The 17562-nt window shown below is 38.0% G+C and overlaps 1 protein-coding gene across 1 annotated transcript; it reads left to right on the forward strand.

The window, feature by feature from the left end:
• Window positions 1-965: 965 nt before the first annotated feature.
• LOC135212245 (protein FAM200A-like) lies at window positions 966-1946 on the forward strand. The gene has a single exon (XM_064245688.1). The coding sequence runs from the start codon at window positions 966-968 to the stop codon at window positions 1944-1946; it is 981 nt and encodes a 326-aa protein (XP_064101758.1).
• Window positions 1947-17562: the final 15616 nt, after the last annotated feature.

Here is a 17562-nt window from a genome sequence, read left to right on the forward strand (position 1 = left end):
ATTTCCCTGGACAACCTTTACTTGCTCTAGAATTCAATGGTTCTCAAGTGCGGCCACGGTGGCCGCATGCTCCCACCGGGCAAATTTAATGCAGCCACCAAGGGAAATTTAGTCATCTTCCAATGGAAAAAGAATTCAAATGAGAGAGAGAGAGAGAGAGAGAGAGAGAGAGAGAGAGAGAGAGAGAGAGAACTAATTCTGTTGTTATTATTATCATCATCATTATCTCTAAGTTTAAGCAGAGACCTGGGTTTCAATCTGTATAATACCCGTCCATTGTTTACAAAGCATATCATACCTGTTTGGTGGTTGAAATCGCATTTCAGTTGTTCACACGTATGATACGTGTCCTTCACTTTCGTGGAGTCGTGACATGCTGTCCATACTCCATGTCTTAGCAATCTGCTCTAATGACTGCGTGTTTCAGTGAGCTTGGAGCTTCTGCTTTAAAGAAAGTTGATTTGCTTTGTCACTACTTTAACCCAAAGCAACTCTGAAATGGATATCAGAAAATTTTTTTCCAAGGGCAATAAACCCTTCTGAAGGACACCCCCCCACTTCGAATGACTGACTCCCAAAAGCAAAATGAAGCCGTACTTTTTTGGAAAAAAAAAAAGACAATTCCATAAAAACAGGAAGAAATGTATCTTGTCGTGCTCAAGGAAAATTCAGAGAAGCCTGCAGGAATCTGTGTAGTGTGCAGTGCAGAAATTAAACAAATTAAATCATATGCAATGCAACGCCATTAAAAAAACTCATCACGAAGAAGTAAAAAAGTGGTGTACTCCAGATTTGAGAAAGATACTTCTTAAAGACTTCAAAATTGATTTTGCTAGTCGAAAAAGAAAATTAGCTACTTTTCTGATAACCGCTGATCATTTGTATTTGGGATCACTGAAAGTGAGTTTATATGATAGGGAAACAGGAAGCCATTTACAGAAGGTGAATTTTTGAAATCGATTGTCATGGCAGTTGAACCTGAAAATAAAGTATTTCGTAATATGGCCCTCAGCAATAACACCATTCAACGAAGAATGGATGAACTTGGGATGTATATAAGCAGGGAAGTGAGCATATCACTTAGCAAAAGCCCATTTTTTAGTCTGTGTTTGGATGAGAGCAACGATATCACAAAAACAAATCAAATGTTGATATGTGTAAGATGTTATGACGTCGACCAAAAAGACTTTGCAGAGAAGTTCTTGTGCCTGACATCAATAAAGGAACGGGCGAGTGCAGTCAACATTCATAAAGCAATCAAAGACAGCTTGAATAAGTTGAATGTTTCATTGAACAATTTGTGTGCTGCAACTGCTGATGGTGCTGCTGTTATGAAAAGTAAGCGAAATGTTCTCAGTTTAATTAATAAAGACTGTGAAGGTGAAATAGTTCTCCTCCACTGCATTGTCCACCAAGAAGTTCTAGTTAGTAAAACTATTATCAAGCATTTTGATGATGTTGAACTTCTAGTGAGGAAAGTGATCAATGTAATAAACACTATCAGTGTATTGTCTAATTCTTTCGAATCACTATGTGAAATTAATGATGAAAAGCATAATGTGCTACTTAATTACAATCATGTTCGATGGCTAAGTTTTGATCATAGTGTTACACGCCTTTGTGAATTATATGATGAGGTTTTGCATGCATTGACCGAGAAACACAATGATATAGTAGAAATTTTGAGAAATGATAATGTTAGATGTTCTATTCCATTTTTGAAGGACTTTTTACCAAGGCTTAGCTCTATTAATAAGCAGCTACAAAATAGGAGATTAACAGTAGTTGATGCCATGTTTCTTACTGATCAACTTAAAAACACGGCTAAAGGCCTGGCCTCACAGGTCATCGATAATGATCTCTCCAATTTCCCCTCTTTAGAAAGTTATTTGAGAGAAATTTCAGACGATACAGTTGAAACTAACATACAAACTAAAATAAGGTAATCATTCGATACTATGGTTACTGAGCTTCATGAAAGATTTGAAGAATTAGAGTTTTTTAAAGCCCCTGGAATAATCTGCTTGAGAACCACTGCTCTAGATATTGTGAATGATACCCCCTTCAGGGAGCAATTAAACTTTACAAAAACAATTTTTTTAAAACATTTTTAAAGTGCACATGTCAACAACGCTATTTCTTGAGCAAGACAGAAATGCAATCGTATATAAAATTATAATGTTAACGATAACACCATAATCTAAAAGGCCACTAATATACCAGGTTTGCAAATAAAGCATTAAATATATAAAATATATAATAACCTTTGAATTACGGATATCTATGTAACAACCTATAAAATTTTCTGTAATGATGAGATAACAAACATTGCCAGCGCTGAGCCAGAAAAAAAAGTATGTGAAATAATTATTTTTACCCTTTGTAATATTACATGCTTTTAATTATCAACCTCTGATCAAGGCTTAAACACTCAGGCACTTCCTCATAATTCTGACAGGAAAAGTTCAAGCCCAAAGCTGCTCCATTAAGAGCTAATGTCCCCAATCTTCCAAAATATAGCTTCAATCAAGAGTCAAAATTACAATATACAACCAAAATCAAAATGCTAAAATGATGCAATTCGGACTTACATAATTTAATTTAGCGCCATAGACTGCAAAATCCCTTTCCTGCATGTTTGCAAGTGATAAAATCATTTCCAATACATTGCCTACACACACACAAGCACACAATATATATATACACATACATTGCCTCCCCCCACACTATGCATATATATAAATATACTCAAAACATCAGTTGCACCTTACGTTTTTTCCCTAATAGACGAATAGGTTAGAGAAAGTTGTAAGTTTTCAGTTCTCAGCGATTCTTCCGAGATAAAGTTGCTACCCGCCTGTGTTGTAACCTATCACAGTTGATCAGCTAATAAATACAAAAATCAGAGTTTAGCCTCAGAGATGTAACAGAAAGGGACTAAAACAATCAGGCTTGATTAAAAACCGAAGCAATGACTTTTTGCTATTGAGGTAAATACACACACACACTAACTAATATATATATGTATTATATACTACTCAGTCATGAAAGAAACTTTTTCTCTAATACTTCATCTAAAACATAATGAAAAAGTACAATGTGTTCAGAACCAAAACGGGGGACTCAAGGGCTTTGGAAATAAATAAATAAATAAATAAATAAATAAATAAAATAAAATATATATATATATATATATATATATATATATATAGATATATTATATATATATATATATAAATTATAAAATACTAGTAAATCGTGAAGAGAAACATATTTTCTTGTTTCATCTAGAACAAAATGAAAAGTACAATGTATTCAGAGCAAAACCGTGACACAAGGGTTTGGAAATAACGAATACTACGCATACAGACGAATGTGTACATAACAGTTACTTCAGATTGCTTGGAAACAGTTGTGACCAAGAACATACACCAACTTGAAAACTAAACTGTCTTTCAAGTCCTCTGAGAGCGGGATTAGAATAAATCAGAACGCAATGTGACTTCGACAGTCGTCTTCAGGACGTTTTAAAGCAATAAACTGAAAATTGAAGCACAGAGAAACTTTTTAAAAAGTATTTGAGGAACTTACCATGAACCGATCTAGTTTGGATTTGAGATTTGGTATTGGTGATCTTTACGGTACCTAATTAGAATAGGGCCACTGGCATTTTGGGAACATTCTTGTATATTTACCGTAATCAAGTCCTAAATATGAAACGATACATCCAGTTTCTAACTGGAAAAGTATTTTACTGAAACTAAACACTAGAAATAAAAGTGGCAATTATCAGCGAAAGTCAGCACATATATAATTAATAATTATCTGCCTTTCTAAATATGTTTTACATTGGTTAAAAAAAATGTTCCAAAACACAAGCCACCTGCAATCTTGAAATGTTGGCGCGTAGGGCATCCCAAAATCTTTAGTAGAAAAAAAAATCAATAAAGTACACATCGAAGATCTAATTGCTGGGATACATGGCTGTACATGTTCTGGAGTGAAATAAAAAAAAATAAAAAGAAAAAAGGGACCAGCAAAACTCTACAGCCTGTGCTAAATTCTCACCCAAGTGTTAGATTAGGGAGTTCCCATACATGACACGAATTCGACAATCACACAAGAGGGTTAAAAAAAAACACCTCGAGCTCGTCAAAATGAATTTGAGCATTTGCAGTTACACATATTGACTTACAGTCGATGTAATACTGTGTAATACTGTGAATCACAGATGCTGACTACGTAAACAGTTAAATCCATGTGAGTAGTAGTTCGGTACTTTGCACTGGAGTCAAAAACTACATCTGAAATTGAACTTGATACAGTAAACATTTCGGTAACTAATTTTTTTCCCCATTAGAGTGCCACAGCCATCATCGATAAAAAATAGCATCCACCCACTTTTGCGAAATCGATACAATACAGAAATATGTTCAAAGGCAATTTACTCCAGATATTGAACCAACCTGCGAAAACAGCATAAGATTATTGTCTACTCAAATCACAAAAGATAAAATGGAGATGGTAATACGTGACGAAACTTCGAACTAATAAGTTCTTCAAAATTTATTTTAACTGATATATTTCTGATCTGTTTCAAGTAAGGCTAAACGAAAATTGTCCTTAAATGAAGATCTTAAAAGAAGAAGTCAACACACATATGGAGATGGCATGAGAGGCCAGAATTAATAAATTATGCTCTATACACACTTACACATACAATTAAGTTATACATTTGAATATGAGACACTATAAAGAATTTCTTCATTCTAAAATCCTTAAACGAGTTACGGTCGTTCTCAACAGGAAGAATTGCTTTTAACATGAACGAGATATCCCAAAAGAAGAAAAAACTCAAACCTAGCGTTAATAGGAGGCTGCAAATAGATCAAAAGAGGTCAGAATTAAAAAGAGAGGGGAGGAGGTGCCCACAACATTCCTTCCCAGCCTTATGCATCGAGCAAGAGGAGCATCACGCCCTCAAGCGTACACAATAAATGAGATGACCTTTTGATATAAGCGTCCAGAGAGAGAAGAGAGAGAGAGAGAGAGAGAGAGAGAGAGAAACAACTCCGGCAGCCGTCATCCTTTATACGAGTGACTCCAGGGACATTAGCTCTTGGCGCCATTAACGGTGGCGTTTAATTTAGGGATAATGGGAAGACCAAGGGCGTTGCCGAGTGACCCAAGATCGAATTCCGAGAGGAAAGAAAGGCTTCTTTGAGTCGCCCCTGAATATGGCGGCTGCACTAATCAAGCTCTTAGGAACAAGAAGAGGTCCCGAGGTCAAAGTAAAGTCAGTGAGGCGGTGGAATATATATATATTTTTTTTTCCCGCCCAACGCCAAGCGCCAGGGGTCTATGAGGTCATTCAGCGCTGAAACGGGAAATTTGATAATTCATAAAGGCTTGAAAGGTGTAACAGGAAGAAACCCTTGCAAATTGTGCTAAAAATTAAGTATATCTTACCTTAACCTGACCAATGAGCTGGTTAACAGCTCTCCTTGGATGGGATATTTTTTCGTGGCAAGGAACCAATTGGTTACCCAGCAACGGGACCTACAGCTTACTGTGGGATCCGAACCCCATTATATCGAGAAATAAATTTCTAAACACCAGAAATAAATTCCTTTGATTCTATGCTGGCAGAGTGGAGAATCGAACTCACGACTACCGAATCGGTAGGCGAGCACGTAACCCACTCGTCCAACGAGGAACTTTGCCGATGCCATATGAAACATTTGTTACGAGAGGGTGGAAAGTAAAATGGAATAAAGAGAATATGAACGGAGATACAGTAACGTGTATGAAAGGGGGTTGCAGCTAGGGGCCGAAGGCACGCTTATGAGATGCACTACGGTGGCGCCGAAATTCCACTGGGGAGGCACGTGTTCACAAGTCACTCAGGCTCCGAGAGAAAAATAATAAAATTACATTTCGAAGCCCTGAATATGAATAAGGCAGTATTCAAATGAAAAAGTGTAAAAAAAAATGTCAACACACATTTCCAGACTATAATAATATTCATACTAATGGATTCACTGAACTTAAGACAAGTACTGAAAATCACAACGGTAACACAGCAATGATGACTGTAAAACGAACGATAGATATGTCTGACTAGTCAAGTAACGCGGTATTGCATGCAGGAAAGTGATACGGCAATGACAGAGGAATGTCAGAGTAGACAGCCTACGTATCCAGAGAGCCTCTGATGTCTGAAATCTGTCCGGAGAAAAGTGATCGTTAATTTGTCACCGAATTAAATTCGAATCCAGGAATAAAGAGAATATGTTTTCCCACGGTGATGATAATCAACTACGACGTTTCTCACGTGCAACGGAGAGATTAACATTAGTAGATAAGAAAGAATGAGAAAAGGGTTTGGTAAGGAATAGAAAGATCTCTGAGAGAGAGAGAGAGAGAGAGAGAGAGAGAGAGAGAGAGAGAGAGAGAGAGAGAGAGAGAGAGAGAGAGAGACTGGTATGCAATAGGTAAAAATTTAATATAGTCTGAAAACAACGAATACTTAGTAAAAGAAAAACCAGAGTGCAAATAGATGAAAACTGTCTATATAGACAACAAGACACCCACTGAGACCAGTGATGTGTTTTCACTAGTTTTTACAGGTATCACACTATGCCTACTATGAGATTCACAGCCGGTGGCCCGGTGTTTTTCCGGAGTAACATTTTATCAACGTACCTGACAAAGATGACACTTTTGTCACAGGCTATCTTAAAATCCCTACCTAATTTTTTTACTGTATTCTGTATTACGAAAGTTGCATAATTCTGGTAATTATGACCTCATTAACTTGCCTCCTTCTCGATGGATGATTGGCTATTCGTGAAAAAATCTCCACCTCTGGCATCAATGAATTACAACCAATACTCTTGTTTACACTGTGTAGTGGTGGTGGTGGTGGTGGTGGTGGTGGTGGTGGTGGTGGTGGTAGTAAAAAGGATTTATGCCATGAGGTCGAGTGCTAGAATCCTTGAAGAAAAGGGTTTCCACAAGTAATCCGAGAAATTACTTTCTATCACTATTTCTCCATTGAAAAATTATATAATTAAGAATCAATTAACAAAGTGAAGAAAACTTTGGCACTCGCCGTAACTCCTTTGATACTTTTCTTAATATGACAGTGGCGATCATTGTACTAAATAGACAATTGCAAAGGATTAGACTGGTTTATAGAATTTATACTTCAAGCCAAGCACTGGGACCTATAGAGGTCATTCAGTGATGCATTATAACCCATGATTTTTTCTTGGGGGGGAGGGGGGGGGGCAAAGCAAGTTTTAATGTTATTCAGCAAGTTAGATTTTACTAAGAAATCAACAGCTATTGCTTTATAGAGCATATATAATTATCTTTCTGCACCTTATGGAAGTCAACGTATGACGAAAACTTGGTAACCTTGGATGTCCGGGTGCACTCCTTACCCAAAAAAGGCCCTTATCATTCATTTACCTGTTCAAGCTTATTCACGGTTTGCCATGGGCCTCCTCACTTCTAAACAATTGTGCAAGTCGAATCACAAAAGCTGTCCTGCAACCACGGGGACAATGACTTATAGCCGCCATTCTTGAAGCCTCGACGAGGTACGAATAATATTCATTCAGAATTTCAGAAACGGCTGTTTGTCCTCATCACCTTGTGGGAGGAGTCGGTCGTCGTCATATGTTTACGTCACAGATAACTTTGAACCCATACATTGGAGTGTTCCGCCACTGGCTTCGGCTGCTTTATTTTACTCTTATGAATATACTTTTTTCTAATATAAGTAATAAAGGTAGAGATGTAAAATAAACTATGGCTAACTAACATCTTTGTCAAATGCACAGAAAAATCTATTCCAGAAAAACACCGGGACAAAGGCTCTGACACAGAGAGAGAGAGAGAGAGAGAGAGAGAGAGAGAGAGAGAGAGAGAGAGAGAGAGAGAAAGGAATGTGATCCAAATTTCGACCCGTTTCTGAACAAAAATTGAATCTGGCGAAAGAAAGGCGAGAGCTGCGCATTTTCCCTCGGATTCCCTTTTCCTTCTTGTTGCAAGCCTCGGCGGGCGGGGCATTGCATCCGGAGATCACACGGCTCACAAAAGAGGCGCTGCAAAAGTCCCGGTCGTAAACCCCATGCAGATGAATGCCTTGATTTACGACATTCGCACATTACGAACTGGAGACGGCACTTCGGTAAATAAGATTAAATAAGGCAGTAAATCAAGCTCGGAAAGCGGAGCCAAATACGGCGCTGGAGTATTGAATTAATGCGCATTGCACCAGATTTCGCCCAGCGACAGGCCGACCTTAAATCCACGGAACCGATCCTGCAAACACAGGAGATTTCCCGCTCGAAACTCTGCAATCTGAATCATTATCTCGTTTCGAGAACCCATGACTCATATATCAAGATCGTAACTTCAACTCCTCGTTATGACTATCATAAATAAGCCTGAAACTGCATTTCCTTACAGGATCATGACAAACAATAGCTAGGCTGGCCATCCAATGTTAATACTTTAGTTTAATATAAAACGTTGGCTTCAAATTCATTAGTGTTCCAAATCCTTTTTCAGTAATTAGTCATAACATTTCACCTTTTATGAAATTTGTACTCTTCAATATCAGGTCATGTCAAACAATAAGTAGGAAAAACATCATCCTTCTCAAAGACAATAATAATAATAATAATAATAATAATAATAATAATAATAATAATAATAATAATAATAGAAGGAAACTGAAGGAATGATAACAGCGGCACAAGATCAGGCCCTAAGAACCAGATATATCCAAAGAACGGTAGATGGAAATAACATCTCTCCCACATGTAGGAAGTGCAATACGAAAAATGAGACCATAAACCACATAGCAAGCGAATGCCCGGCACTTGCACAGAACCAGTACAAAAAGAGGCATGATTCAGTGGCAAAAGCCCTCCACTGGAGCCTGTGCAAGAAACATCAGCTACCTTGCAGTAATAAGTGGTACGAGCACCAACCTGAAGGAGTGATAGAAAACGATCAGGCAAAGATCCTCTGGGACTATGTATCAGAAACGATAGGGTGATACGTGCAAACAGACCAGACGTGACGTTGATTGACAAAATCAAGATGAAAGTATCACTCATTGATGTCGCAATACCATGGGACACCAGAGTTGAAGAGAAAGAAAGGGAAAAAATGGATAAGTATCAAGACCTGAAAATAGAAATAAGAAGGATATGGGATATGCCAGTGGAAATCGTACCCATAATCATAGGAGCACTAGGCACGATCCCAAGATCCTTGAAAAGAAGACTGGAAAAACTAGAGGCTGAAGTAGCTCCAGGACTCATGCAAAAGAGTGTGATCCTAGAAACGGCGCACATAGTAAGAATGATGGACTCCTACGGAGGCAGGATGCAACCCGGAACCCCACACTATAAATGCCCCCCAGTCGAATTGGAGGACTGTGATAAAGAAAAAAAAAAATAATAATAATAGGAATCTGGAAAAACTAGAGGATGAAGTAGCTCCAGGACTCATGCAGAAGTGTGTGATCCTAGAAACGGCGCACATAGTGATGGACTCCTAAGGAGGCAGGATGCAACCCGGAACCCCAAACTACAAATACCACCCAATCGAATTAGAGGACTGTGATAGAGAGAAAAAATAAATAAATAAAAATAATAATAATAATAATAATAATAATAATAATAATAATAATAATAATAATAATAATAATAATAATAAAACAAGAAGACACTCATTTTCAGTACTATTTTTCCCATCCAACCACCACGAATCACAATATGCCTCAATAATCAAACACGGTTCTGGAAGAAATATTCTCAACTAGAGTTAACTCGAGGACAATTTCCTTCCCTTGACATCCAATAAAACAGCAACAAACGCAACCCTGGAACGTTCCAAGACAACTAAGCCTACACATTGCCTTTAAGCTAACAACACGAAACGCCTGTGCCTCTTGAAATTGCATTATAGCATTTTGATCTCGAGCACTGCAACGCCATGAGCGAAAATATAACAAACGAAAACGGTAAATGAGAAATATTATTATTTACGGACGTGAAATAAAGAAAATGGTCTAATAAGAACAGCTCCTCAAATGGATTGGTCTAATAAGAGCAGCTCCTCAATTGGCATATATCCTTACGAAATATACCAAAACAATATATTACTTGAAATCTATATTAAAACATTTGCAAAGGTGTCACACGTATTTTGTATGAAAAAAATATAATTTACTGAAACGCAGTGCTTCGTTTCCTAAGTGAAATCATACCTTAAATTGCATGACAGATATAAAATCATAAAAAACTGAGGAAAGCAGAAACCATGAGACGTGTCACGGAACACCAATTATTCTGAATCGCACTACATAAACCATTTCCCTTATAAAGACTTCAGCTAGTCTGCAACGAGGTGCCACACAAAGGAGACAAACAAATACACAAAAACCCATTCACACACAAATGCGAGGGACTGTCTGGTATCAGTATGAACAGACTCAAATATTCCTTTTCCTTCGTTTCTCAAAGGACAAAGGGAGATTTGTTAGACATTTGAGATACAGAATTTGAGGTTTTGCGAGGAACTCTTGACCTCTGGGAAAATGTTGTTCCCTCCAAACCTGTGAATATGCTCGTATCATACGAGTATCTAGCGACCTAATAAGTAAAACTTCGTGTATTCTGTGACTTGACGTGTGAGAGAGAATGTCGGATCTGACCTGCAGTGAGCAGGTCTGGTACCTTTGACCTCACGTGCGGCGCTTTATTCTCTGGAACGATGAACGTGTACGATGCGTTTTATTGCTTCAGTAAATTATAAAATTACTCGCAGTGTTGATAATACAATGATAGACAGAAAATTAATGAGTAATTTTCACGCATTTCCCACAAAGGAACTTGACCGCGCGTGAATGAGCATCGAAGGTTTAAGAAGATATAAAAACAATATCCACTTCCATTATGAAGTTCATTCAGAAAAACAAGAAACGAATATTAGGGGAATAAAAATATGCTTCGAATGAGGTGCAAGCACTGCAAAAACCGACGGGACAAGTTCTGGAGATAAGCAAGAAATATAAAATAAACATTTACAGGTTCCACGACATCGCACATAAAAAAAAAATGAGTTATAATGAAAAAGCACGACATCTCCGGCTTGACAATAAAAGCTTGACAGTTTTCAGTTGAATGTTTGTTGAGATTTCATCAAGACAACAAATGAGAGAGAGAGAGAGAGAGAGAGAGAGAGAGAGACGAGAGAGAGAGAGAGAGAGAGAGAGAGAGAGAACTTGATTTCATTGTATTTGGCTTGCTCTTCTGTATGGCAAAGACGTGTTCAAACCACTCGACCAGGTCCTCTCCACTTGATCAGATAGGCGATGAGGAGGGAGAGGGGCGACGAGTTGTGTGAAGTGTAAAACGAGAATAATGACTCCGTCTGCGCATAAGGGAAGGCCCACATACAGACTGTACCTCGAGCGGCCGAGACCGAGAGCCAGTCGGTGTCGTGTGTCACTAACTGCCTGACTTCCTCCTTCCAATTTGGTGCCCTGGGTGGCATGACGCGCTTCTTTCGGCGCTTCTTTCATTGCCACTTGTGCCTTGGCTGGACGTTTGTTTATTCTTCAGTGTCGATTTTCATTTTCGTCAAGTGCTCGGCAAACAAGACAGGCAGCAGCTGGCTTGCTGATATAGTCTGCCAACAAGTCAAAACGTTTTCCGTGACTTCATTTCACTCTCTTTCAAGACCATAGCTAGCTGAGAGAGTATGAAATACTCTCAGCTAGCAAGGGTCTGGAAAAATACAAAAGGAAAAGCTGAAAGCTACAGGCTTGTATACTTCCCGAAACAACCGACTTGCCTTTAAAGAAGGAAGTTCAACAACTGCAAAAGGACAGCAGTTGAGAAAGGACTCCATGCCTCTACAAAAGAGGACAACACTTGTCGGCAACTCAAGTATAATAAGAAACCGCTGAACAATTGGTAGCAGAAACACACACTAAAGATTTCTAAGCACTCGAATTAAACATCTTATTAAACTTCTTAAAACAGCTCTCGCACTTCTCTTCCTGTTCTAGTACTTTAATTCACTGGATAAATCTTGGGTCAATGATACCACGCAAATGTTAATCCATCAAAGAAAAGACACCTGCGACTGAATAACAATTATGATAATACTATCACTAACATTATCCCTCCAACCACCTTCATCAAGTCTTTGAAAATCTTGAAATCCACATTTTTCTCAAAATGAAAAATAATATATATATATATATATATATATATATATATATACTATATATATATATATATATATATATATATTATATATATATATATTTATATATATATATTATTATATATATATACACACACATGTATATATAGTATATGTAGTATATATATCAAATGTTATATTCTTAATTTAATATAAAATTTAGGCCAAGCACTGAGACCTATAAGGTCACTCAGCGCTGGAACGGAAATAGACAGTAAAAGGTTTGAAACGTGTAACAAGAGGGAAACCTCGCTGCACAATGAATCTATTGTTAGGAGAGGGTGGAAAGTAAGATGCAAGAAAAAGAATATGGAAAGGGGTACAGTAAAAAGAACGAAAGAGGTTGCAGCAAGAAGTCGATTTCCGTTCGTTTTTGTTAATCGCATCCAAGGGTCAGTGGCTGATTCAGTAGACTTGTAGCAAAATGGTGGAACCAGACCGTGACAATACAACAAAACAATGAAGTGTTGTGCCGTGGTCAGTTCCATCTTATTCAAAATTCAAACAGCAAAACAAGAAAATAGAAAGGACGCAAAAATAATGTCAAATTCTAGAGAAAGTTGAATATAAACAAATCTAATAGCAATAAATCTTTAGCTTCAACAACTGCTGGGTGGGGTTACTATACCCTCAATATCCCTTGAACAATATGATGGAGATAAAACTATCTATATTCAGTAAAACGAAAATAGTTCTCTTTATTAGTAGCAAAGCCGCGACTGACATATTCCTAGAATCTTGTCAACTAAAATAGTGTACGTTATACAAGAATATTACGTACATTCATTTCCTAATGCATCAAATCACAAAAGAGAGGAAACCAAACCCCGATATCATGACACTGAATTGAACATCAGGCAGAACATGAATTTCGTCCTCCACAGGTCCATATTTAGCCGCGCAGAGACGCACATATATATAACATAAAATTTAGGCCGAAAGCCCGCCCTGGAACCTATAAGGTCATTCAGCGCTGAAAGGAAAATCGAGAGTAAAAGGTTGCAAAGGTGGAACAGAAGGAATACCTCGCAGTTGCGCTATGAGTCAACTGTTAGAGGAGGGTGAAGAGTAAGATGGAAGCAAGAATATGAATGGAGGTACAGTAAAGTGAATGCAGATAGGGGTCGAAGGGACGTTGCAAAGAATTTCAAGTAATGCCTACAGTGCACCATGCGTGAGGTGCACTGACGGCACTATCTCCCGACGGGGCACAAGCGCGCAAACTACAAACAGACAAATCTGGGAGCCGTGCACAGATGACTATATGTATACGAGCGAGTCTCTTAGTGCACTATAGTCGAACCAAAATGTCGTGGCGGGTGACAAGAGGTGTCATCAGAATGCCTTGTATTTGAATCAAAAAGTTTAGGTCTCTTTTTCCCTTGCAGACAAAGGGAAAATCTCATCGGTTTGTTAGTAAAGCCGGATTAAGTTCTGTACTGGATGGTGCGAGACCATTCTCTCCACCCACACTTTCGTTTCTATTTTTTTTCTTTATTATAAATTATCATAAATAGTTTACATACATCTGGAATACTGGTAGCCTCACGTGCCCAGTCGTAAACTCTCGTCACATCGGCCAAGGGCTCATCCCAGTTTCTTCCGCTCTTTCCATTCTGAAGTACTTTCTTTACGGGGTGAGTCGAGTGACTGAGTACAATGTACATATACAAAACGCTGTTATATATAGACGAAGATGAGAGACCAAACGAATTTTATGGCTGTATAATGACGAGTTAAATCCTAATCATGCAAGCTGGAAATTCAATCCTTGAAGGACGTGACCCCAGTACCCGGTAAAATCTTTCAGTAAGATCAACTTGGCTTATAGGGAGTTTGGAGGCAGTCTTAAATTATAAAAGGTTATCTCTTTTCAAATCTCTACATCTGTATGCTGCAAAGGGTCAACCATACCTGGCCTTTGCTAGACTATCGTTTTAGATGTCAAAGTATAGAGAGTCTTTTCAAGATTCTCGCTAGGGTGGGTGGGCCCAGAAAAAGAATGCAGCTCTGCCAGATCTATTTATCCTTTTAAATCTCAGCCTCGAGGTTAATCCCTTGTTTATGACTTTACCTGAGATCTGTCATTTACTGTACTTCGTTTTCTAAAGAAAGAAAAAGTAAATTTTGGTTGTTCTTAATGATTTTCCTTTCTTTGTGTGCTTTAAGCAAATAATAATCACAGATCTTGTAATAATGCCATAATTTCAAGCCATCTGATTATTGTCCATATTCCATTTTAGCACACGCGCAAAGGTTACTCGAGGTCGGGTTTAGAAGAAATGAAAACAAAATCCGGGATAAATACGAAGCGAACACTCCATAAGCGTACTTAATCCGCGTTTACCGCTGAGGTTTTAGGTTAAGAAGGTCGGTTTCCTTTCCTTAAGGGTAAAATGACCAAAATGTACTTAACTGCGAACGATATAGTGCGAGAAAAACCTTCCGTCACCCGCCACGACATTTTGGTTTGACTATAGCATAGTTAACGTAATAATAACAAGTAAAAGCCACCTGTATAACCGAGAAGAATACACCTGTGTTAAACGTTTCCTCAATTATTATTTTTTGCATGTCCTACATCGCATGCATGTTAACTTCTCTCGCTCTCCTGTTTTCCCTTCATATCCCGAACCCACAAATGACCGAAATCAGTCCAGATGGTACAGCGTCACTTACAAAGGCCCCGAATTGTCATATTGTCACAAATTTCTTTGTAGTCACGTACGAAGTGTAAATAAACTACTGATATTCCATAACGTTTTTCAATTCAGTTGTTTCTTTTTTACCGGTCCTTCAATTTTGTTCCCATTTCTTACAGCCTTCCTGCTGGCTTTCTATTTTATCGTGTCTTATTTCAGCAAATAAAAAAATAAGTAACAAATAGAAAATAACATCCTTCATAAAAGATTGCAAAAGCTCCTTCGAAATTTTTTACGCACTGAATTCTAATGCAGTGACTGCAAGGAAAGGAAAAAAAAAACCTTGAATGACCATAAAATCCGGAAAAATTTTATACTTGATTTTAACCAACGATTCCCCATACTATCGCAGAATCTATTCGCTCGTTATTTCTTCCCCTGGCACAGAATTGAATAGAATATAGAATTTTGTCCACAGACCAAGCGCTAAGACCTATGAGATCACTCAGCGCTGTGAGATTTTTTAGGTGTAACAGGAGGAAAACCTCGCAGTTGCGCTATGAAACAATTATTAGGAGAGGGTGGAAAGTAAGATGGAAAATAGAATATAGATGGAGTTACAGTAAAAGGAATGGAAGGGTTTCAGCTAAGGGCCGAGGGGGCGCTACAAAGAACCTTACGTAATGCCTACAGCGCACTGCATGAGGCGCGCTGACAGCACTATACCTCCCTACGGAACTCTTACCCAAGCGATATCATTTCTTTAACTTTGTCAGTTGCACGAGCCATTCCCAACAGCCTTGTAAAATTCTCCAAACGATATTAATTCCTATTCTTTGGCAATGATCCCTTGTGAGTCATGAACAAGCCATCTGATCTCCTCAATTATTCTCAACATGAATCTCAGTATCATCTTGCATGCGTTATTTCCAGGACTGCCAGCTGTCACTAACTGAATATGAGACTCACGCATTCTCACCATCTCAAAAGCTTCCGTGCATATGACGGAATCTTAGGCATTAATTGGATTTCCGAGTATTTCTGCTTTTTATTTGAACATAGTATAGAACGTACGACTGTGTCCAGGTAAGGCCAGGCAGCAATTAACGGTGATGGAAGGTGTGGATGTCATAGAATTGCTGTTGTTCTTGTTGACAAGATAATCAATTTAATGGTGTTTAAAAAATAATTGCATTCGATTTTTTTTCAATACAATTTAAATTTTTTTTTTTACACATTTTGATAAAAAATGAAATAAAAGCATATTAATTACAGAATATATCTAAATCTAACAATGTCATTCACGTAGTAATAATGTTGGCTATGAAGACATAATTATTATCATTATTCAGCAGATAAACCATATTCAAATGGAACACGCCAACAGTGGCCAAAAACCTGGATTAATTCAAGTTTCCAAAGAACAGTGTTCGTTAAGAAGAAGTAAGAGGTGGTAAAGGGGAGGGGAACGGGTACATGGTCAGAAAAAGTCACCGAAAGGAAGTTAGTTAAAATTCAACAACACGAGCTCAGATCAAAAGATAGTTTCTTGCTATGCCACTCACGAACCAGCGTTTTCACTTCGGAGAGAAAAAAAAACAAAAAAAAATACGATCGAATTCCTCTCGGAAGAGTTTGCCATTAACAACCGCCAACTGGCGGAGAATGCAGACATAAAACATACCGGCCCTTCCTTCAAATTGAATGATTCGATTAATCTGCTTTTTTCTCTAAATGGCGAGTTCAATGATGCTGCTGCGCTTCCTGTGACAATAAAAACATTTCGGGGAATGTTCCCCTTTGTTTGTGTACGATCATGAATCAATGTGATGCGGCCATCTCAACTTCACATAAAACCCATGCTTCTTATTCAAACTGTTCAGTAGCGCAACGAGTTCCATCCCTGTTCTCTACAAGAAAACTATATTATACCATTTCTATCAGTCAATCCATTTAAAATATTCAAATTCAGGCAATGAACATAGTATAATTTGTCATAAAATAGTAACAATGTTTATCGTACAGCGACACGAAATTTTCCCAGAGTAATGGAAAATATAATTCCCATTAAAAAAAACTGTCTATTTAATGATAATCAGAGATCACTCGTTGTATATAAATGTCGTGTAAGAAAATCGAGGTAAATTATATAACATGCTAGTGTACATTCATTCATTGAGAGAGAGAGAGAGAGAGAGAGAGAGAGAGAGAGAGAGAGAGAGAGAGAGAGAGAGAGAGAGAGAGAATTCTAAATATAACTAAGAAAAAATAATACAACAAAATAAGCGCGAAAATAACGTGGTCACCCTTTTTACAAAACAGTTGCCAAGAGATCCCGTTTTCTTTGCAATGCCCTAAGCTGACCGTGCTTAAAGGGACTTGTTTATTGGAAATGAGCGCAGCGTGAAGTTTGAGTTGTTGTCTAGACTTAAAGAAAAAAAATTTCTTACGCTGTTTCCGACCTGATGTAGTAGCCACGTCGCAGCGATGATGAAAGACCGTTGAAATAAGAACCAGTTCCGAAAACAGGGGAGGAGTTGTCAGATTTCCCGGGATGCCAAGACACGAGGGAATATGATAACGGTTTCGGAAAAATGTTTTCTTCCACTTTTATTACTCT

The sequence above is a fragment of the Macrobrachium nipponense genome, chromosome 40 (assembly GCF_015104395.2).
Source record: "Macrobrachium nipponense isolate FS-2020 chromosome 40, ASM1510439v2, whole genome shotgun sequence".
In the NCBI taxonomy this organism is placed as follows: Eukaryota; Metazoa; Arthropoda; class Malacostraca; order Decapoda; family Palaemonidae; genus Macrobrachium; species Macrobrachium nipponense.